The sequence below is a fragment of the Pungitius pungitius genome, chromosome 18, assembly GCF_949316345.1.
Source record: "Pungitius pungitius chromosome 18, fPunPun2.1, whole genome shotgun sequence".
In the NCBI taxonomy this organism is placed as follows: Eukaryota; Metazoa; Chordata; class Actinopteri; order Perciformes; family Gasterosteidae; genus Pungitius; species Pungitius pungitius.
In genome coordinates this window covers 6,259,491-6,283,302 of record NC_084917.1, presented here as the reverse complement: position 1 = coordinate 6,283,302, position 23,812 = coordinate 6,259,491, and the positions used below count along the sequence as shown (strand labels likewise).

Here is a 23,812-nt window from a genome sequence, read left to right as displayed (position 1 = left end):
TTATTTATCAACGCTTCAACACGCCTGCGGCCTCACTCCGTTCTGCTTAGCTATAGAGAAACTCTGTACCGTGAACGAAATGACCGTAAAGCACGGCCTCCTACAAACGCACACAGGTGACAGACCTCAACACAGCTCTCCTGCATACACAATGAAGCACGCGGAAACACCTTGGTCATTCAATTACTCAGCTGCTCACCTTGTTCACCGTGATTTACCACCAGGCGATTGCATACTCCGTCCACCCTTTCAGTTTTGTCTTTTGCAGCACTTTTCGCCACAAACGCCACTAATCTGAACTGGCCGAGTGCGCCGCCGTTGTCCTATAGGGCATTTACATACAAACCTTTCCCAGGACTAATAGCTCTCCAATACAATTTGCATTTATATAGCCCCCTTCATACCAACATGATTTGGCGCCTTTACCCATGGTAAAAAATAAGCCTCCTCCTTTGGCCCTGAGTTACTGCCCTGCTGCTGCGGCTGGCGAGTGTGTTCGCGATGCGTCCCTCTATGTATGTAAGGTTGGTTGATTTTAATATGTCAGAGTTGCCTGATCCTCCGTAGGAGAGTGAAACAAGTGTGCAATGGGTTCATGACGATTCAGTGCGTTATCGGCACTATGATACGCCTCAATGTCGAACACCTGACCAGGCTCAAGAGTCACCAGGTAAATATCAAGCCACAACAGATTTTTGTGCCGTTGTGCTGTTCAGTTGAAGCTACTTTCAATTTGCTCGTGCAAATGCGCTCCAACACTTTTTCAAGGCTCTATGGAGCACACACCAAAAGAGAGAGAAAAAAAAGTAATGAATAAGGAAATGAAACCCTACCATGTGAGACTGAGGATAAAATGCCCCGTCTGTTCCTTTGGAGTGCTTAATCATTAACATCTAATCCGTGTGATTATCGCTCAGCCTGTAAGAAATATACCCAATTACACATAGAAGCACTCTGATAAATCTTTCCAATTGTATCTACCAATACTGTGTTCATCACATGGCAAACGGTGGGAAGTGCCTTTAAATCCCAAACGAATAGAATTGGATTTAGCAAAGAATGGATTGGAGCAACCAGTCCTCGTTACCTCTGGCTCTATCATCAGCGAGGTGAGGGGCAGTCAGGCCTGCAGAGGGCCATAAATCATGGGACTTTCCCAGCTACTCAGGCCCGCACACCGGCCTCCCACGCAGGGGAAACGAAGGGCAGAGAGTCTGATTGAGTCTCAGGGCCAAAGAGAGAGAACGTGGGGGGGAAGGGGGGGTGGGGGATTTTGTGACTTAATTAAAGTGTTGTGTATCTCCCACAGTGTGAGTACAGCTCGGTCACGTCGGTGCTACAGCAGCACGGTGGCATGCATCAGTTTTTGATGTTCAGTTTTCTGACCTCCGGCACATCTGAAGATTAAAGCATGCGTGCTTTTAAGTTGCACTCAGCTGATGTCATGAGACTGGTAGTTGAACCAAAGGAAACCACATCATTGCACGTTATGTAGCCTCCCGTGTAGTTGACCACACTGACCAGTTCTTCCAACGATAATGCGTCACAGGTCTGTGATACGACATATTACAGGGCAGATAACACATCTGTGCTACTGAGGAGCAATACACAATCCAAACATTAAATGTTAAGCACTACATTCAGCCATAGCACTGCTTTGAGTGTATCCGTTCTTCTTGTGTGTGTGCATATGTATTTTGCAAGATTTCAATTTCTTCTTTTTCTTCTTCCTTCTCTTTGGGATGTTCCCGTTAGAGGTCGACACCGCAGCTCACCGTGATTAAGACGCAAGTACGTTCATATCAAACAAAGGTTTCTAGAAATATTCACAATAACAGTGAAATATTATGCTCTGTGATTTCTAATACGAGGATGTGCTGGTTTTCTCTCATTTCATTTAATACACTGTACAGTTAATTCATTAATCAAGAATATAATTGCGAGATCAATCAATAATAAAAAATAATGACTTCTTCCATCCTAAATGTTATGCCAGTGTGTTTTTGTCAATAATATCTGGTAAGAGAATACATACAGTATTACTGATTATGTCTTCTACACCTATTCAACCCAATAAAATAGGAATGCATTATCTGATGTTAAGGAGCATAAATAGTGTCAGAACTCAAATGCATCTGTTTTGTCAGAACAACAGTTTGTCCTCTAGCCTGGACTTCTTCATCTGCTCCCTCAAACTAAACTCCCTTGTTCCCCGTGTGCTGCATGCGACACCCCAAATGAATCTGGCTCCTCCCCACAGTAACAATTACCGCGCTGGGATAGTTTGTCCGGGCCAGCACAGCGTCCCTCCTTCCTCGTTCCCAGGCCAATCCTTTATGATTAAGCAGATAAGTGCTGTTACTGGATGATAAAACAAACAACAAATGTCCACATTCCTCTCATAGCTCCTTTGATGTGTGTGTGTGTGTGTGTGTGTGTGCCTCTCGTGGGCTCTTACCTCTCCAAGCAGCCCCCTTTACTGTAATCCAACTGCAGAGTCATAAACAGCGAGAAATGGGGGACTATAAAAATGATCGTGAGGCTCTATCAGCTGGGGGACGGAAGTTCACACCTCGGAGTGGGTCATTCTCAGAGCGCGGGGGGGGCGGCGTCCCGGTAGGGGGTCCGAGGCTTTGTTTGATGAGACAGGGAGCAGAAACGGGGAGAGATGACCTCTGACGCGAGAGGCTGTGCGGTAACACGGCGGCACGCCACCACAACATTCTGACTGACTTTTCTACCTTTATCTCATTTAGCAGGTGGGGCCACGTCTTACAGCGAAATGCTCTGGATGCAAAGAGATGAAGGTTTTTTTCTTTTTACGGAAATGAGGATCTTCACTCGCTAATGCAAGTCCTTGTCAGTCCTTTTAAAAGTACTTTCACTGCTAATCACTGCAATTGGAAACCAATCATGTCCAGTAGATAGTAACACGGGTTAAACGTAAGGACAATGAATCAATAACTGACGGTCTGGTGTCTCACTATAGCACGAGGTCAGAGGTCATACTCTTGACCCCTCACCGACCCCTGACTCCAACCGCACTGGGAGGAAATAACACTTTCCACTGTCCGAAACGTTCACGGATTGACTGATTGCTCTTATCATTTGACGGATCTGTTCCAATTCTCTTTTCTCGGTTTCTCCCCCACTCCTCCCGTCCCTCCCTGGCACTCATAATAACACTTTTTATCACCTCTCGCCAAAACAGAGACCCAGCGCCATCCGTCACTACAGCACGCGCTGACAGCTTCTCACACATGCATGGATTTTTAAATTTGACTCAATCCAGGGGCTTACTTTACTGTAACCGATTCAATATTCCTCAAATGAGCCAACCGATCTATATACACGCCACGGTGGATGGGATGATCTATTGCACAGCCTTAATAGATTTCCCAGGCTTCAGAGACTGGCTAGTTTAGAGGACAGGGCATAATTTGTGCAATAAAAACATAATTATTCATTTGACTCGTTTGATAATTTACGTGCTTATGCATTACAGCCAAAATGTGTGTGTGAGTTCTGTGTGTGCTCATGTTGTGTGGGCTCAGGATTGGTCAACACCATGCGGATGAATTTAATTTATTGGTTTGTGCATTCATAGATGCTTGCTCCCTACCTTTAAATCTGATTAGACAAATCATTAGTAAATTAGTCGAATAAAATAATATTAAAACAGAAGTATTAGCAGTAGTAGAGGCTTACTTTGTCCAATACAAAGGTACTATAGATAGATCACTGCCAAGAAAAACAGTTGTAGTGGTTAAACAACACATTTGACTGAGCACACAATCCTTTGTAAAGGTAGGTTTGGTTTATAGGATATATAAATATATAGTCTGCAGTATTTATGTAATTCAAAGTGAATAAGAAATATCTGCTTCAGGTAATGCTATCCTAACCAAATACTGGACAACATTTTCTAATTTAAGCTATTTGTTAACGTTCATAGTAAATAGCATTTTGATCAAGTGAAGTCCTCTAAACTAAAGGCGGACGTTTGGCCATTCAAGGTTTTTTAGCGTAAGTTTATTAGTATTAACCAGCATTTTAATGTATTGCCAGGTCAGTTAAATCGTCCGTATTCCCTTTTTAAAATGATAAATTAGTAGCAAGTGTAGGTTTGACAGTTGGTTCATTTTGTGTTGCGTCGTCTCTATGTGACAACTATTTTTTTGGTGCAACCTTTTTTAAATGCAGTGACACAAAGGAAATGTAAATATCCTCTCAGTCAACACTAAAATCCTAACTAGGCTAATGTATGAACAGCTCGAGCAAACACCTCTACGACTAGATGCGGTTTTAACAAACCGAGAAACAAATTGACGGATATCACAATTTAGAGCACAAACAGCTTCGGTGTTAACTTATCATTAAATAAAAATAATCTGTATGGCCTGCAGCTGCACAAGTAAAGCCTTCTTATTTATAGCTTAAATGAATTACAGCAGAACAGTGGTGTGTGTTTGTGCACGAATCTCTGCATTGTTGTTTCAGACAAACTCAGTGGTTGTGTGTGTGTGTGTGTGTGTTTGTGTGTGTGTGTGCCCTCCGAGAGGCAGTAGAGAAAAGGGAAATACTGTTTGTTTTTATTGTGTTTATATCTCCCTGCCTTTTATGGCCTGCGCTGAAGCTTTGCGAGCGCCAGAGAGGGTAAAAGAGAGGGAGAAAAGAGAGTATTCTCAATTTCCTTCTAAAAAGAAAATTCATTTGCAGTTGCTAATGTAATGTCACCGTTGTGTTTACTGAGCGTGGATGATGTATAGGGGATGTTGCATTGAGTGAGACTGCTTAATGATGCATAGAATTAAGTCTGTGGCTTTCAGCTGAGCTCCCCTCTCTCTCATACTCTCCCTCCCCTTCTCTCTCTCTCTCTCTCTCTCTCTCCCTCTCGTTCTCACTCAGACTCCCCATTCCCTTCCTCTTCTCTTCCCTCCCTTTTACCTCTCTCTTCGTTTAATCCCCCCCCTCCCCCACCCCCCTCTTCCTCCTCCTCCTCCTCCTCCTCCACCTCACCACCACCACACCAACCTTTCTCTCTCTCTCCTCAGATGCAGGCTGTCTTGGACTGTTGGCCACACGTTGCTCTGTGCTCTGTTGCCTAACTCCATCAATCACGGCGAAGGGGAGAGAAGAGTGTGTGGAGGGAGGGCAGCATACAAAAAAAAAAAAAAAAAAAAAAAAAAAAAGAATAGAAATAAGATATGGTCGGGGAGAAAAATGAGCAGGGCGAAAACACACATTGGGTATAGACGCTGCACGGTTTTAAAAAGCTGGAGGGAAGGAGGCAAACGAGTGGGAAGAACCCAGTTAATGATCTGCTGTGCGCGATGGCAGTCCAAATAATATCCTGAAGAAGGTGTGAATATGTGGATGCAATTGTGTTATTACTGGCTCTAACTATGATTGTAAGTCTATTGGGTCCAGGGACTATGATGATAATGATGATGATGATGATGATGATGATGATGATGTGACTTTAGTGCTTATGCTGATGGTTATTACCTGAGCGGGATGACTATCTGAGTGGGATGAGAGTTGAGTGGGAGGGTTGAGTTGCAACCAAAATGTTTTCTTAGGTTACATTCATTCTACAATTCGCACGTCGGGAACTGATGTGGCTGAAATGCTTATATTTATATCATTGTTAAAAGATTGATTTCACGAAGAAGAGGGGTTAATTTTGAAGAATCAGCTTTGGTTGATTATGTTTGAATATCATTAGAAACCAAACAGAAACCTCTAAGATGCAGGACTATTATTTTAGTACAGTGCATATATATATTTAGATTGTGGATTTAACCTGTAATATTAAACCTGCAGTGATAACCGTGAAGCACTGAGTGGATTTTCACATTTCATTTAGACAGTACAAACATATGGAGTAAGTTATTGAGACAATACTTTAAAAAAGTATTTAAGGTAAGGTCTTGTGTACAAATAAAAAAAGGATAGCGAGGAAAATCTCCCTCATTTTCCAAACTTACTACAAAAGAAACACAATATGAAGCAATTCCTCAGTTTATTGCTATAATCATGATGCAGTAAATTTAACTGGATAATTTTTGCCCCATTAACCTTAACCTTAACTTGAACCCTCTTCAGTAGAGAACAAGCAGTCACGGCAGCACATTTGAACCTGTGTTTACAACAAACCCAAACAGCTAACATTCAGGTGTCCACGTTGTGATGTAAGCGCATTGAGAGTGCGCGCGGTCAGACATGTCCGCCTCCGAGGTGACATGTTACGAAACATACCAAACTCTCCACAGTGTTTTGTTTGCGTGTTGACTTTACAGTTTCTCTCCTTCATCTCTCTCTCTCTCTCTCTCTCTCTCTCTCTCTCTCTCCCTCGCTTTCACTCACTCCATTGCTCCGTTGTGATCTAGCTGTCCACCCCATTCATCATCCCGCCACTCTCCCTCGCACAGAATTATTATTTCTTTGATGTGTTACTAGTTGAAAACAAATCCATTTTTCTGGCCATCAATTTGTCATTTGGAATGTGGAGTCACACTCGAGTTGTAGGGCCAACCCCATTTCCCCAATTCTACACTTGCACTGCGTGCGCGCGTTGGGCTGCGCGCATGTGTGCGTGCGTTTGTTTGTCAACATGTGACTGTTTATCTTGTAGCGCATGTTTGGATGCATGTGAGATGCAGGATGGGACGAATCAGAGGTATAAAAAAAAAGAAGTGATGGAAGGAAGCAGTAGTTTGGGAGGGTGAGGGAGGACGACGGTGTGTGTGTGTGTGTGTGTGTGTGTGTGTGTGTGTGTGTGTGTGTGTGTGTGTGTGTGTGTGTGTGTGTGTGTGTGAGAGAGAGAGAGAGGGCTTCCCTCTTCCTCCAGTCACCCTCCTTCACCTAACGTCTGTGATAATTTATCACTCCTCCTGGCTTGGCTGACAAACTATTTGCAGGAAAATGAGTTTTTCCGCCACGGATTTGTCCTCTGGGAATAGAAAGGGGAGCTGCTGTGTGTTTTTATTCCACCACACACACACACAAACAGACACACACACACACAGATATATGTGGTTGTTCTTGTGTGCTTGTGCACATGCATAACACACACACACACACACACATGGATTGAGGTCTTCAGTATTTATTGGGGGGAGGGGGAGGTGGTTAAGATAAATGAGGTAAATTAATAGAGTTACTGAGGGAAAAGATCTGCTTCCGCACCAGCAGATCTGCGACTGACACACAAGAGATGAGCACACCCCCCCCCCCCCCTCACTTGCTGTTCCTCCCTCCTTTACCTGCCAGGCCACCTCTACCTCGCTCTCTCACTTTGCTCCCCCTGATCCTTCCTTTGCCCTCCCACGGATGACAAATGTAACACTCAGACAAACAGCGATCAGGGCCATACAGCATGATGTCAGCTTAGATCAACACTGGGACGAAAGCAAATATCACAGCACCAACACTGCATTACGAGCACTCTGCCTCTGTGTGTGTGTGTGTTAATGTGTGTGTGCGTGTGTGTGTGTGTGTGCTGGCATTACGGCGGCTGACCCGGGTCACCGGATTCCAATCTCACTTTCAACCTCATCAACCAAGCTATTGACAATGTGCTTGACGGAGAATTACACGACAGTAAAGGCCTAATTACATTGCTATTACCCAGGGCTGTCCGTAATCGTCAAGGCGACGCATCAGTGGGACACCGCAGCGGTAAATCTGCAGGCGCTCTCTCTCCGTCTCCCTTAATGCCTGTTACCAATACAGTGTTAGCATTTCTTTACGCTGCATCTTCAGCTGACAGCGGAGAGAGACAAATGCACTCGAGCCAGTAACGCTTACGTTCAATCAGGCTAATAAGTAGGGAAAGACAAATGTGAAAGTAGATGCACGCCTAACTACTCTCGTTCTATTCTACACACCTCCGTGACAATGTGTGTCTTTGTTTAGGCGGAGAGGTGCTTTGAGCTCATTTCTAATACTGACAGCACCAATGCTAACATGCAGATGTTTAGCCCTTATAATGATGTTATCTTAGTTCTCTTGTGCCAGTTAGGACTCAAACATAATCTACACCTGAGGCTCATAATGGGAGTCATATGTTTGTCTATGGAAAAATTAAGATTGTGACATGATGAAAAAGTTGTTAAAGCTTACGCAAAGTTCTTTCTTTTGTATAAGTATTGCTTTAATATTTTTTGCATTCTGTCTTTTGGAAAAAGACCTTCTTCTCCCAAAAACAGCACCTGAGTTCTCATGAGGACTTTCATCTCTGCAATCCTCAATAACACCACGGCCAACTGGCACTTGCGTGATGCTCGTCTCCCTGGAGACCGACTTTGACTGACAGGCATGAGGACGAGGTCCCCTCTGATGGACCGCTCTGATCATCAAAGTCCACTGCAATCACTAGTGTGTGTCGGTGGGGGTGCCTGTGTGTGTGTTCGCATTTGTTGCTTTTATCACATTTATTGAATTCATTCATATGAAGTCTTTCACTGTTAGACCATTTCAGGAGAAGTTGGGAAGGGAGAGTGTGCAGATTAAAACTTTGATCGACGAGTCTGACCAACAGTCCAAATTGCATGTGGGCTAAACACAACCTAAACACACCTCCCAGGCCGAGCCCCTCTGTCGCTAATGGCCATTACTGCCTGTGTGCCATTGTAGGCCTCACAATAGCGATCACGCTGGGATTTTGTGTGGAGCTTGCTGGCAACAGTTATTAGCGCCCACCCCCCCAAAAAAAAGAAACTTAAAGAGGGAGCAGTCAAGAGAAGAACAAGAAGATTTGGGATCCTGCACAGGAGGGGGAACGTCAGCAGGAGGGACAGTGTGTGGGTGGGGGGGGGGGGGGGGAGACAGGCTGTGGGGTCAGAGGGCAACACCAAAGCGGAAATGGGAGGCACAGGCGGAACAATGGACGGGGCTGGACTAAGAGACAAAGCTGGAGGGATGGACAAAACACAGGAAGATGTGAGGAGGAAAAGATGAGGGCACCGAATGGAGGGGATCCAAAAACAGATGGCAGAGGCCGGGCGGCGCTGAAAGGGTGAAGGTGGAACGCGCTGAAAGGCATCATGAGATACACCTAGATGTGACTGAATCCCATATGGTGCCAAATCGGCAACATATCAACATCATGCAGAAATTAAACGGAAATCATCACATTATCAGCTTGCATGGACTTAATTTAGAGATTGAGCGTTGTGTCCCAGTTGTCACGGTGACACGTTGGGACGCTTGAGCTCCTCAAAAAGCTCTTAATGGAATGAAAATGTGTTATTCAATCCCCAAATAAAGAGAAAGGGCATTTGAGTGAATAAACATTAAAAATGTCACTCTCCCTTGAACACACGTTATTACTGTGAATGTCCAAATTAACCAGAAACCGGGCAGAACATGTTTGAGTTCCACCACTTGTGAGCTGGGAGCACCATCCCCCTTTAATGGGATCATCAATAGTGAGGTGTTTCTGCAGCTATTATGACCTAATTACGGTCTCATCTCGACTCGCCGTCCACCGAGGCGACGTGCGCTCGCGCGGCAAGATTTATAAAAGTTGTCATTAAGTGGGTGCTTTTCCCCGGAGAAAGCATTCATCTTGGCGGGAGCGCGCAGGGGAGCAGGAGGCGACGCGTCACCCCGGGAGTGCGCACCCTCCTAGTTTGAGATGTGAGGGATGGAGGATGAGAGAGGATGCGCTGTTGGTGAAGGGAGACGCGGCGAATCTAATGTGACTTTTATAAAACTGTGTGTGTGTGTCAGCAGGTTTCACTTTGATCTTATTATTTTAACATGTTTTTTTTTATTATTTTTTTTATCGTAAAGCGCAGTATATTCAACATTCACATCCCTCTCCTATAATAAAGACTTTCAGAATTATTGGATGATTTTCTCTCTTGTTTTGCCAAAGTCAAAATACAGATAAAATTCCAGGATATTTCTTTTGTGCTTTGACACCATCCGAGCGGTCTCCTTTAGCAAAATACAGTAAACATCAAAATACTCCTGCCTTATCTCTCCAGTCGGAAGTGTTCGGCGTGACCTCTTACCCTCACCTCTTGTTGCCACCTGTCGCCGCGGGTCACGCCGCTTATTCAGCTTATTCTTCTTTTTTTTGGCGGACACACTTTGCTCGGAGAAGTAAATCCGGAGCTCCACCCGTCAACAAGACACACCCGGAGACAAGGACGAAAACGGAAAATAAACACGGTGTGTTTCTCTCTAATTGTTCTCTTCAGCCGTGGTCTTTAAAAGGTCACGATGCAAGGTGTTACTGAGGATGCAAACCCACGTGTCCTGTTCAAATGAGATCTTTGATAACGCGGTCTCCAGCCTGAAAAGGATGCTGGTGGTCATGCTGCATGTGAATCATGTAAAGGTTTCTTCTGGCTACATAGTGTTAACACGAGTGTGATGACACAATGGGATGTTGCAGAAAAACGCCAAATTACCTGTTTGCTGGACACCTCGTCTGATGCTGGGGAATTTTAGGTCAAACAAATGAACTATAACGTCCCAGCCCGTTAACGACATTTTAGCACAGACCGCTCTTTCGCATTAACAAAGCACTGTATTTTTTTTAAAACATCTTTTAAAACAAAAAGAACATATTTATTTATTTACGTCTGTTTAAGGTGCAGTTTCTGTAATAAGCAGTGCGATGGCTTTAGTTTGAAATCGTGACACGTTTTGTTCGAAATGAAATACATCAAATGATTTTGCAAAAAGGTTTTGGATTTAAACTGGATTTGTCTCGTATTTCTCTGAGCGTATTTCTGCAGCCAAACCATTCACATTACGATCTGCGTTTCCCTCCGGTCCTTCCCCTGCAGATGTTATGGAGAACTGGTGGCACTTAACATGAATAATGTCTCCCAATGACCGAAAGCTACACCCTAAATAAGCCCACAACGATCTGCCAGCTTCCCGTCAGTGTGGCCCCGCGTTAAAACGGGTTCTTGTGGAACTTTTGTCTAAAATGTGAGCGTTTGCGTTGTGAAAAGTCCGGATTTGGGGCGTGTGGGACTCCTGCCCCTTGGCCGGCGGACCTGTATAATTAGGCGCTATTTTAATTCACAGTATCATTATGACAGATACCAATCTGTGAGGTTTAATCCCTTGTTAAACTCTCGGTAACCTCGCTCTGTCTTTTGCCTCTTCTAACCCTCGGGCACTTGTCGTTTCTCTCTGGTTACTTTAACAGAGGACTGTATCTGTTTCCATCTCCGCATATGATTCCCTTTAGTCTCCTCGCGCTTTTATTTATTCAAAAACAGTCGCCCCATTGTCCTTCAGAGGCACTGGGCCTTTTTTTTTGTAAAGACAGGTGAGGACTTCAATCACACAGCTGACGCGATAAGGTCTCAAGCTGCATTTTGGTTCCATGTTCTTGTCTTAAACCTCTCGTTAAACTGAAAGAATGTATTAGTGTATTTCCACAGTTATTCCATTATAAATAACGTCTTAATTTCCCTCAAGCCAAACGCTCCATATGGCGGAAAAAAAGCTGCTTTGCCATCAGACGACACGGTGCCATGCACGGCTGTCATTAGAGGTGTTTTGTTTGTTTTTTACAGGTCCGTGAGAGACAACATTAACAGCGTTTTAAGACGGGGGGGGGGGCGGGGGGGTCCCCCCTGACACCTTGGTGTGACATCACGCGTGCATTCGCGCCGTGATCCATGCGGCGTGGAGAAGAAAGTAAAATTAACTCACGTTCCCTGCGGCTTCAGGTGCTCAACCTTGAGGTGTGACGTCACTGTTGTTGCATGTTGGTTTTATTTTGTGCACGTTGTGCATGTTTCATTATAAGTTAACTTGTATCCTGCCAAAAGATGCAGAGCAAGATGGGCCTTGAGACGGGCCGATCCAACGTGATCCTGGACTTTAGGGCTGTTGTTTCGCTTCTCTGTCGCAGTGCCATTCAATTCCAAACTAACTTTCGTTAAATTAAAGTCACACATAAAAAAAGATGCCTCTGTGGAGAAATAATCCCCTGACATGATTTGGAGTTTCCCCATGATTTTGGATTTGTTTTTCTCTATTTGAGTAAAAGAACAATCGCCTACCTGGTTTTTCAAAGTACAAATAAATACACATTTAGTATAAAGAGAATTGTGAGGTAAATTCTTCACTGAATAACCTGCTTTACTACCAGAGCCAAAAAGGAGCAACTCTATTATAATCACGTGATTATAATGTAATATTATTACATAGTATATAATTAACCGAAGGTCAACGGGTTGGAGTCAAATCTGTTTTAAAATCGTTCGACTTCCGCCTTATGAAATAGTCCAGTGTGCAGGTAGAATATGTGAATTCGGGGTCAAAGTGCCTCTCTGTTCCTCAGTCAGGTGCAGTTTACCTGTCAGGAACAATCTGTGACTGATTGTAGAAAATCAAGCACTAAATTGTGTGTGAAAGACGCCCGTGCGCAGTCTAATTAAAGCCGGTGTGTCGCTGGGGGGGGGGGGGGATACAAGCCGTCTCCCTGACAAGTGTCCCCGTACCGTCACTCAGTGGGAAGAACGCCATCAAAACACAGGCTCCGTCATCTTTCTATCATTTTTTTTTTTTTTTTTAGCGGCGGTTGATTCTTACTTTCCTATCAAACCACGCCTCCTTCTCCCCCCCCCCCCCCTCCTCCTCCTCCTCTTCCTCCAATGGCTGCGGGGCCCCGTCCCGTGCGCGGCCCCGGTTGGATAAAACCCGGCCCGGAGTGTTGGCTACGCGCACATACAACACAGCGGACAGATCTGCCTCCTCCGACACAGCACCGGGCGCGCGTCGTCGTCTCTGTTACACCGGCGGAGTCCCTCGGCATTTTGGATAATATACACGATACCTGCAGAGGGGGAGGGGAGGAGGGAGGGACATTTTTTTTTTACTTTGAGCTCCGTCGTTGAAAGGTAAGCTCTCACTCTGATGCTGCACTATCTGTGATGTTTGAATGGCTGCATGCGTCTGCAGCGAGGATGCTTCAATTATCAGAACCCCCCCCCCCTCCCCCAAACCCCAGCATCCACCACCCACCACCCCCCCCTCCCCCCGACCACCCTCTGAAGAAAAATAAACAACACGAGACGTTGTAGACTTACTGTCGCTCGGCTTCGCGGATTCGGATGTAAAAAGATGGGGCATCCTGTTTTTAAAGAGCAAAATTCCGATTCGCTTCATGTATTTGATGTCGTTATTGCAGGAAAGAGCAGGACAACAGTGGGGAAGAAGTCGCAGCTTGTGTTTTCATTTTCTCAATGATCTTTTAAAATGTAACCGCGGTTAGAAGTTATAGGAGCTCTGCGCAAAAGTGCTAATGTTACTGCGGTCATCTATTGCAAGTGAAACTCTTTGATACAAATGTGAAAAGGAAACTACAAAAAGGGAAAATATGAAAAATGTCCTCAAAAGAAAACCAGTTTATTATTGCAAGTGTAAATATATTTTTTAAAAACTGTCAAAAGAAGTGCCAGATATATTACAAAAATGAACTTAATAACATCAAATGCCATTAGATGTTAACTGTTGGAAAATAAATTAGGTAATTGTTCAACTTAAAATAAAAAAATAATAATTATAATTATTAACAGGAACAACGAATAATTGTTTTATTCTATTAACAGTATAAAGGCGTGATAGTTTCGTCAGGACTCACACAATTATTATCTGTCCAATTTTTCTCTTTGATTGATTCCATAAATTAGTGAATATCAATTACTACAATTTACATAGTTTTCTTTTTAATTATTACATACCTGACATTTTATATAATGCCTCTCAAAAGCTGCAAATGCTCACGTTGAATTGAAAAGATCATTTAAAATAAATGTGTTATTATAAGAATACAGAAGCCAATTAAACATGCCAATGCACAGTAGGCAGCAAACCAAAATAAGTTTAACTTAACTTGCTGTTGTCGTCCGTCAACACATTGAATTTAACAGTGTGTGACAGTCTGCTAATTATTTGCTTAATTTTAAAGTGTCCACCCAGCAGGACATGACAACACCTGACACGCTTAAATTGCATTAAAACGTTCCTCACTGCAAAGTTAACAACCATTTTCACATCATCATTTTTCACTTTTTAAAAATCATGATATTCCCATAATTCCAGTGGATGTCAATTCACAGCAGTCTGTTACTTTTCTTTTTACTGTGGGGCTGGTTCCTTCACCAGAATGCAGAGGTGTGCAGCAGCAGATGGAACCTGTGAGCAATGCTCACAAAAACAACTGCCAGCTCCCACATTTACAGCTGATTTAGCATCTTTTAGTTGAGTTTGAGCTCCTGATCATTTGTCACGTCTCTGGAGTCCATCTGGGTGGTTTCCTCTAACAAGTCAGCGACGGAGTAGCATTTTGATATAAAGCTCCTTTCATTTATGTTCACTTCATCGTAGCGATTTGATTGAGGTTAACTTAATTTAAAAAGAAGTTTTTTTTTCTCTCAAAACGGTTAAATCCTTTATTGGAACACAATACTGCAGCGAGACTTTCTGCTCAAACTTTTTTTTCACTTACATGCACATCATCATATACCCAAAATACCGGGGCTGTAAAGGGCAGATTAATGCCACCAGTCTTTCCTGATTACAAAGCTGTTAATGAGTGGCCAAAGGGGAGAGCAAATACTGCTTAAAAAAAACTGTAATATTTTCTACACAAATCATTTTTCTATATAGCTCCAAAGTAAAATATACCACGCAGATGATTTGAATACCTGAACAGCAGCTGTACTTTTCTTTCGAGACACACATAGTGCCACCAGCTGAGCATCTGATCTCAGAGGCATCACACGTGACAAACAGCCAGTTTGATAAACCACTGTCCTCCTGCAGCGTGTGGTCGACAGTGCGCTCAGGAGCACACTCATGCCAGACGAGGCAGGACGGGGAGTAAAAACACTTTAACTGGGACCGCGTGGAGCCGACCGTCACGTTCAGCTGGTGGAGCGAGGACCAAAAACTCAGGGATATGTCCAACAACGCTGGAAGAGGTAAATACACAACACAAGTTGGCCTCTCGGACTCCCGTGACCAGTTCAGCTGAACACGTTTGGCATTTTGCTCGCATGACATTTCCACACCCCCCCCCCCCCCCCCCCCGTGTAGATTTCCCCCGATGCAGCCCGACGTTTGGGAAGAGATGGATCTACTGAATCCTCTTCTCAAACATTTAATGCACAGTCCACATCAGGCAGGCGTAAGGTAGAGGTTGTACCCCCCCCCCCTTTTTGGGAACAGATACATACTATAGTACAACAGTCCCACGACATCGTCTCGTCGGCTTACAACTGCATTAAAGCGTGTTGGATAAAGCCTCAGGAAAAGGTGTTATAGGTGCTGAACAGAGGAACTTACCATATCATCCTATTCCAGCTCCCTATTGGCCCTTTTTGATGTTTACGGTTGTGCATCGTTATCCAGCCTGACATTTTGTATCCTCGGGACCTCATCTTGGGGGGGGGGGGGGGGGGGGGGGTTGTTCGGTTGTAACAGTTACTCTGAGGAGAGGGTGTAATGGGATTCAGATAGGTGACTCCTCCACTCCTCTCCTCTGGTCGTTGTGCAGGATATAGAGCTCATTAATTGGTTGGCGCGTTAAAGTTGTCAGATCAAATACATCTATCTATATTTTGATATCCATCTATGTAAGTTTAGTCTGGTAATGAATACACGCTTTGTTTTTTGGTGTGCTCGCGTTGTCTGTGCACCGTGCGCGTGCACGCGTGCGTGCCCGCCCGCATCCCCCCCCTCCACCCCAGCCCCCCGGGTCTGCTCGGCTTTAATATCCTGCAGGTTGATGAAGCTTGGCGGGGAGATTTTTTTCCACACTCCGCTGGCAGCGTTAATAGAGGCTCCCCTCCCTCCTTCCCTCCCTCCCTCCCCTCTCTCCCCTCTCTCCCCTCCCTCGCCCTCGTCCGGACGCCGTTTGATGTGGAAATGAAAGCTGGGAAAAGGCCGAGGGAGTGTTTCAATGGGTTAAATTAAAAGCAATGGTGTTCTTGCAGAGTCACCACCGTGCAGTCCACAGAAAAGACAGTGGAGGCCGCGAGGAAGGCAGCGCGCGCTTTGTCACCGGGGAAACCAGTCGTATTGTTTGTTTAGATCAATTCACGTGCAATACGTTTTATATTTTAATTAAATAGGGGTTAATCGCAGGGAGGGTTTTCTTGTGGTTGTTCCTGTGATTCATTGATCTAAGAATACATTTGCACAAATCTATACTGTCAAAGTACCAGGTGCATAAGCATGCCATGATAATATGATGAATATGACTAAAATGAAATAAAATGGAAACTAAAATCTTACAGATTTGTAAAATCATTCGAACACAAAGAAATAGGAAATAAAAAATATTTTTGAGGAAATGTCAGGTATATCAATAATAATTTTAGACCAAATTGTTAAACAAACCTTCCGGATAATTTCACCTTCGCTGTCGCCCACCAAGCCTCCCGTTACAGCCCTCAACAAAACAAATTAGAGGCCATATAAATGAGAGTTGTGGGAACAAGCCTGCAGGTATTATAATTTGTAAGGAGGTGATTAGCCTGCAATTAACCAAACAATAATCCATTTCAAACTATGAGCTTAGCTGCCGGGTAAAAAGTAATAGGAGCATAAAACAATATTCTGAAGCACATCATTCACACAATTAATATTTGGTGTATCAATTTACGATTAAAAAAAAAAGTTTCAATGTGTTGAAGATATATTTCCGAGGCAACTTTATCGATCCATTTCCCTAAAAGAAACTTCTTTTAAAATAAGAATGAATATATCAACCCTGAAGCATGAATGTCGACCATTACTCACAGCCGCCTTGTTTGCTCACCGCAGTGAAGGTTTGTTTCTCCTCACTGCCTTCATCTCCTCCTGTGCCCTCGACTATTTTAATACAAAACTTCATTACACTCCTGACATCGCCGGCGGCCCTACGGTTATTTATGCCGGACACATCTAATCTTCAGCTTGTTAAAGAATGATTGATAAATGTTGCAGGTCATTGCAAACGAGGGACATCGTAATACTCTGCTTGAGAATATGCACAAAATCTGTATCTCTTTAATCCGTCAAGCTACAATACTAAGATTCCCTAACCTTTTTTTCATCTAAGCGTCTCTTACATTTTCACTTGCAACATTTAATTGCTTGACAACCTAAACACACATTTCCTATAGACAGAGTGCGTCTGTGTAATGTGTGTGTTTGTGATTCGTCCTGAACAAGGAGATGATTTTGAGCATGAGATCTTCATTGTAAGGAATCAACCGCTCAAATATTTTCTTAGGTCAGCAGTGTGTGTGTGTGTGTTTGCGTGTTTGTGCGTGTGTGTGTGTGTGTGTCTTTGTTGTGCGGTGACATCGGCGCGACTCAGATCTCAGGTTCCATGACATTTATAAGTGTTCATCCCCCCTCTTCCCCCAGGTCATGGGGGTCTTAACCAACTAGGTGGAATGTTTGTTAATGGACGTCCACTCCCGGAGGTGATCCGGCAACGCATCGTGGACATGGCCCACCAGGGGGTCCGGCCCTGTGACATCTCCCGCCAGCTCCGAGTCAGCCACGGCTGCGTCAGCAAGATCTTGGGCCGGTAAGCGAGCTGCACTCGACCTTCTGCTCCCGGTGGTTTGCGTTCTTTGAGACCACGAGGGTCCGTTTACTGACTGAAAAAAAACCCTCTCCACCCTCCTCCAGTTACTACGAGACGGGCAGCATCAAACCCGGCGTGATCGGCGGCTCCAAGCCCAAAGTGGCCACCCCGAAGGTTGTGGATAAAATCGCAGAGTACAAGAGGCAGAATCCCACCATGTTCGCCTGGGAAATTCGGGACAGGCTGCTGTCGGAGGGGGTGTGTGACAGCGACACGGTGCCCAGCGTGAGCTCCATTAACAGGTGACGTACTGAATTATGGATTAAACCATAGCCAGAGGTGCAGATGTGGCCTGCGAGACCCAGTGCATTACTGAAGACATGAAATCAACATGGTGATCTTCTTTCAGCCGTCCTATTCTTTCATTATGTCAATGCTTAGGCCCTCGAAAAAAATAAAATGTACCCATGGTGCTCGATGTCAAAACGTGGCTCACTTCGTCTTCTTTTCCTTTTCAGAATCATTCGAACAAAGGTCCAACAGCCGTTCAATCTGCCTCTGGATGGAAAAGGCCTGAGTCCAGGACACACGTTGAGTAAGTCCTCTCCGCTTACAAACCCACAACCGCACAACGCAGGTGGTACCACCGTCCACATGGGTGGAGGGTTAAGAGCGTGCTTTTTGTTGTGCAGGATTAAGCTCGTGACCTTTTACGGCTGCAGGATCAATGTGCAGAACCCTTCGCGCCCTCCGTCTCAAATCTGTCCGTCTTTGTTCGTCTCTCTGTCAGTCCCGAGTTCCGCGGTCACCCCTCCCGAGTCCCCACACTCGGACTCTTTGGGCTCCACCTACTCCATTAGCGGCTTGTTGGGAATCCCCCAACCCAGCGCCGAGGGCAAGAGGAGCCACGATGACAGTAAGGATTCAGATCAAATGAAGGAGACACCACACCATTGGCATCATTTTGGCAGTAGATATGTATCCGTGTGAAAGACGGAAGGAGGGTTTTGCTTTCTTCATTTTTTTTATCTGGAGCGACGTAGTGGAGTCACTTCCAAATACAAACTTTTAATCAAAGTCAAGTTTCTGTGCTGAATGAGTATTCTGATCTAAGTCATTCACTCTAAATTATCTCAGTGGGCTGAGAAATTTCCTTCACTCTTCAAATGGCTTTATTTAATAACTAATTTGACCTTTATTTGACCTGAAAGTCAAAAAGAAAATGTTTTTCTGTCGCATGGGAAGTGGTTCAAAAGGCACAAAACAAAGGGCGATGAAGTGTTAAATACAAATTCTTTGAGAACTAATTAAAAACACTCCATTCATCCCTTAAAGGGCAATTTGATGCAGCTGCTGCATAAATAAGAAATTCACATTAACAATTTATTCACACACACTTAATAGCTCCTCTTCCAAAAGTCTTCTTACAGTTAAATGGTTCAAAAATTGTAAAATTACAACAAAGAATTCTTTGTGTTTTTGATATCTAGCTAGAAGGATTTTACCTAAACATCTGAAAAACATCTGTCCTCTTCCCAGGTGATCAGGAGAGCTGTCGGCACAGCGTGGACTCTCAGGGTAGCGGAGGCGTCCCCAGGAAACAAATGAGGATGGATCACTTTTCTGCAGCCACCCCACATCTGGACTGCGGGTTCGATCGTCACCAGTATCCCCCGGACTCATTCGGCTCCGCCTCCGGCAGCAAGACGGAGCAGGTAAAAAGCGGCGCCAACGCGGGATCAACTTTTCTTTTCCTTTCTCAGATTCATTCGGCACTGTAATTTTAAATGATGAAATCCTAACCGCACATAAAGCACACTTTACACCAATGGCTAATCCCGGTTCATCATCCTCAGACTTTGTACCCGCTGTCCCTCATCAACGGCAGCCTGGACGAGGCCAAGGCCAGCCTCTCAACATCCGGCTCCGCCATTGGACGCAACCTTACGGCGCACCAGAGCTACGCCATGGTGACCGGTGAGACTCTTCAATGTTAGGAGATGACCTTCGACCCGCGCCGAGCACCAAGTTGAAGCCCCTAACCTCCCGCTCGCTGACGCTTAGCATCAGCATCTGTTAGTCGGTGGCATGACCCCCCCCCTCACACCATTTTTGTTTTTGACATTTCACTCTTGAGTTCGTCGCTCCATTAACGTTCACCATCCGCTTTTTTCCATTATGCCACCCACCTGCACGCCGGCTGTCACCGCCTCAGAATCCCTCCAGCCACTACCGCTCTGTCTGAAACAGGAAATGTCCCCAGAAGTGACGAGCACGAGCCCCTCCCCAAACATGGCGTTGTCCAACCTGGCGTTCGTGGAGCTGCAGGCGCAGCCGAAGCCTCTATCTGTTGGCGGCGGCAGCAGCTGCAGCAACTTAAACCATTACCCCAACGCCTTCAACTCATTCTCCCATCATGCACCAGTGTACGGCCAGTTCAGCAGTCAGTCTATCATCTCAGGTAACGAAAGCATCCATCTCACTCATGCTCACCTTGACCTGGGCCGTACAACGAGGGCGCGGTTAGTGCATGCCACGTCCATCTGCCAAATATCGGGTGTGATAAATTATTTGGTCTACGAACTGCAAAAAATAGTGAAAAACGCTAAACAGCTTGGAGAAACTATTCCTCTTAAAATATCTTGCTTTGTCTGGAAGTCTAAATCACTCAATGTACCGTCCAAGACAAAGAAAACTACTTCATTTTGTTTGTAAAAAGAAATAACAAGAAGGTTTTCCTTCAGAGACTGAAACAATGACAGAATCTGTGTGTTGTGATGTGCGTTTTTAGGGCGTGACATGGTGAGCTCCACCTTGCCGGGCTACCCACCACACATCCCCTCCCCGGCCCAGTCAGGATACTCCTCCTCTGCCATCACGGGCATGGTAGCAGGTAATGAAAATACATTTAAAAATTAAGCTTGTATTTTTTATTTTAACGTGCAATTAAAATATTCCCATTGAGATTAACGGGGAAAATTCAAGGCAACAAATGAGTAGAAAGGTAGAAAGAAATGGAAGGAAAGCTGATGAAGGCAGGAAAAGAAGGAGTGAATGAAGGCTTGCAGATTAGCAGCAAGACCGGCTGAGTCAATGTGTTGCCAGTGACGTGAACTGTGTTGTGTGTGAGTGTGTGCGTGTGCGTGTGTGTGTGTGCGTGTGCGTGTGTGTGCGCGCGTGTGCACGTTTTCACATGGGCCCAGGGGGTATGCAAGGAACAGGCTGGGGGTTCCACCCTGCTGCCCACACCCCCCACCCAGACACCTCTGACCACACATCGCCATGGGAACCAGGGGGCCCAAGAGGGAGATGCAGGGTGGGCGGAGAGGGTTTAAAGTCTGGGCATCAGGGAAGAGGAGGAGGTCTTTGTGATGTGTGTGTGTGTGTGTGTGTGTTAGTGTGCGAGTACGTTGGTGTGTGTCAAGATGCTTGCATATCACCAGAGTGTGTGTGTGTGTGTGATGTGCCTTTTTTTTTTATTTGAAGTCTGCCCTCCGAAGCGCGAAATGAGAGGGTCTGATTTATTATTTTTCTGGTGGGCTCGCTGTGAGGAAGCGTTGATACACAATTACTGAGTGAAAGGAGGGGGGGCATGGGTGGGGGGGGGGGGGGGGGTTAGGGCAGGAGGGGGTGGGGGGAGGGTGGTGGTGGTGGTGGGTGGTGCAGGGATTCATTCCAGCCAACATAATTACCAATTAGATATTTAAAAAAAGGAAAGAAAGAGGAGTGCCAGAGAGGCTGAAGCAGGAAGTGTAGGAGAGGAGGAGGAGGAGGAGGAGCGAGGCGAGGGGCCGAGTGCTGAGCACAGAGGGCGTAGAGCCTGCATGCATGCACCACTGCGTTGAGGGATTTTACCCTCAGCCATCCACCTGCACCACAGATTAATGGTTTACAGGCTGCACTAACTGTTGGAGAATTATGAGCTAAGCCCGAGCAGACTCACAAACAAGCCAACCTTACACAGAGCCCTCGGCGACATCTTAGCTTTGCCCCTTCAATGCCGCTCTTTGTTGTTTGGATGTGTTTGAACTGATGAACCGCTCTGTTTGTCTCGCAGCGGGCACAGACTACTCGGGTCAGACCTACAGCCATTCGCCCTACACATACAGTGAAGCCTGGAGGTTCACCAACTCCAGCATACTGGGTACGTTTACCGCTGACAACCTTGTGACCCAGCACATTATCTCTAAATGTCTTTAGTTTGACCTTCGCAGTGTAACACAAACTGCTTATTCTCTTGTAGACGTCCCCGACGAATCAAGGGATTAATCACCTTTGTCAACCGTATGGTTCACAAACATTTCCTTGACTTTAAACAACGGTTGCAGGACGGAGGGGAGATTCACCACTAAAAAGCTTATTTCTTCTGTTTCTAAGTTATTTTTACTTTTAATTCAATCCATATTTTAAAGGTTCCATTAAGGTTGGACACCACTTTTACAGTAGCAGAAGACATGAAACATAAAACAAAAGAAAAAAGGCTAAAATAATAAAATTGACAAATGTACTCCATCGGATATGATGGTGTTCTTTCTCATCTCATCGTCACCACATTGGCATTTATCCATTTGACAGACCCTTTTGTCCCAAAGAGGTACAATCTTCTTCAAGGACAAGTGTCGCAACAATCAGTTGTTCCACTTGACGCTGCAGACCACAGATATTGTGTTTTCTGACGTAACAATTACAGGATCAACAAGATCTGTTTTCGCTCTGATAATGTGACCAGTGTAAATGGTTATTTTTCAGAAGTAAGGTGCTGTGTGACAGGGAGGGTTTATGAGAAGCTCTCCTTACGCCACCAATCAAAATGGTAGAAAAAGGAAACCTGTGCACCCCTCTTTGATTATTCACCCCGGTCCAAGCGGCTCAACCATCTGCTGGAAAACCTCAGATAAGATGGATAAAGAAAGGTCCACCTCCCAGCTCTGAAGGCTCTCCATCTGTGTCTCCCCCCGCAGGTTCGCCCTATTACTACAGCACCGCCTCCCGCACCGCTCCGCCGCCCGCGGCCGCCTACGACCACCTCTAGTCCCGTCGGCCGCGCGCGACCCGACCCCCCCCTCCCACCTGGACCAATCGACTGGGGAGCCCGAACATCAGCTGACACTTTGATGGAGGACCAATGCGTGAATGATGTCAGAGCAGGATGTGAACTCGATACTCTGCCGACGAACCCAGTCAACACGTTTTTTGTAGTTGTTGTTTCATTTTTACCACACTTACTGGTGTGTTTATTTATTCGTCATCTCTGATGCCGTTGCCCTGGGTGACTCTGACTCATGCACGTTTACACATTGCCCCAAATCCCTTCCTGCCTTCTTCGGCCTCAAGGTGCATCATTTCAGTTTAGAGCTCTTCAATGTTGTTTTGGCCAAAGACTTTTATTTCCTCGCCCATTTGCAACCTGACACCACGGATCCAGTGAATACGGATATGCAACTTCTTTATACTGAACTATGCCTGCGTTGGTTTACAATGCTTTCTGTCTTATTTTCACAAATTGATTCCTATTTCCTCGATCTGCGTCTGATTGCTAATAAATTTGTATGACTCGTTTTCACCGTCAATTCCAGATCTCAAGAACGTTTCCCGTAGTGGAAGTAAACTAAAGGGTGAGACATTATATCACTATTACAAAAAAAATGCCCCCATTCGCCCCTCAAAGACAATTAATATATTTGTCTAGCAATATGTACATATTGTAAATGATGAATTAATCACGGGAAAGTGATGCAATTTTACTCAGAGAATGACTGATGAGGGAGAAGGATGATGGTGATTTGGCCACAAAAACCAACAAGGCTTGAAATACGTTTGTTTTGCTTCGAATACATTTAGTTTGTTGTCATGCTGATGTTCTGATGTTTGTTAAGAACTGTGACTATTTTTTCTTATACTGTTATTAATATTATTCCAGATGTAAATAATGAATTTCTAAAGAATTATTTTAATTAAAGCATGACAAATTTACAGTGTTTGACTGTGGTCTTTTTTGAAGGATGGTTTTAATTTAACAAGCTGTTCAACAATACAAAATAACTGTAATTAATACTTTGTAAGTGTAGACCCAAAACTACAGGTATTCTGATATGTTAGTCAGCTGAGGTTGTTTTAGTGTTCAGAAGTGCACTTTATTAAATATATCATGATTTTTTTTATTTATTATTATTGTAATTATTATTACTATTCTTGTAGAAATACCCTTAGACTTTGACGCTAAAAGGCGCCTAAAAATGTATT

The 23,812-nt window shown here is 44.7% G+C and overlaps 1 protein-coding gene across 1 annotated transcript; it reads left to right on the top strand.

Annotated features, from left to right (window-relative positions):
• Positions 1–622: 622 nt before the first annotated feature.
• On the top strand, positions 623–23,527 carry pax8 (paired box 8). Its single transcript, XM_062558820.1, has 11 exons — positions 623–670; positions 1,310–1,349; positions 17,404–17,569; positions 17,674–17,871; positions 18,088–18,164; positions 18,360–18,485; positions 19,109–19,284; positions 19,426–19,546; positions 20,361–20,462; positions 21,627–21,713; positions 22,531–23,527. The coding sequence occupies exons 1-11, from the start codon at positions 623–625 to the stop codon at positions 22,599–22,601; spliced, it is 1,212 nt and encodes a 403-aa protein (XP_062414804.1). The 3' UTR covers positions 22,602–23,527.
• The last annotated feature ends 285 nt before the right edge of the window (positions 23,528–23,812 follow it).

Bases quoted from the DNA above. Each gene is read 5' to 3' on its own strand.
- pax8 (XM_062558820.1), top strand. From the start codon at position 623: ATGATACGCCTCAATGTCGAACACCTGACCAGGCTCAAGAGTCACCAG. The intron at 18,486-19,108 runs GTAAGGATTCAG...TCCTCTTCCCAG, and splicing joins CAAGAGGAGCCACGATGACA to GTGATCAGGAGAGCTGTCGG. The intron at 19,285-19,425 runs GTAAAAAGCGGC...CATCATCCTCAG, and splicing joins CCGGCAGCAAGACGGAGCAG to ACTTTGTACCCGCTGTCCCT.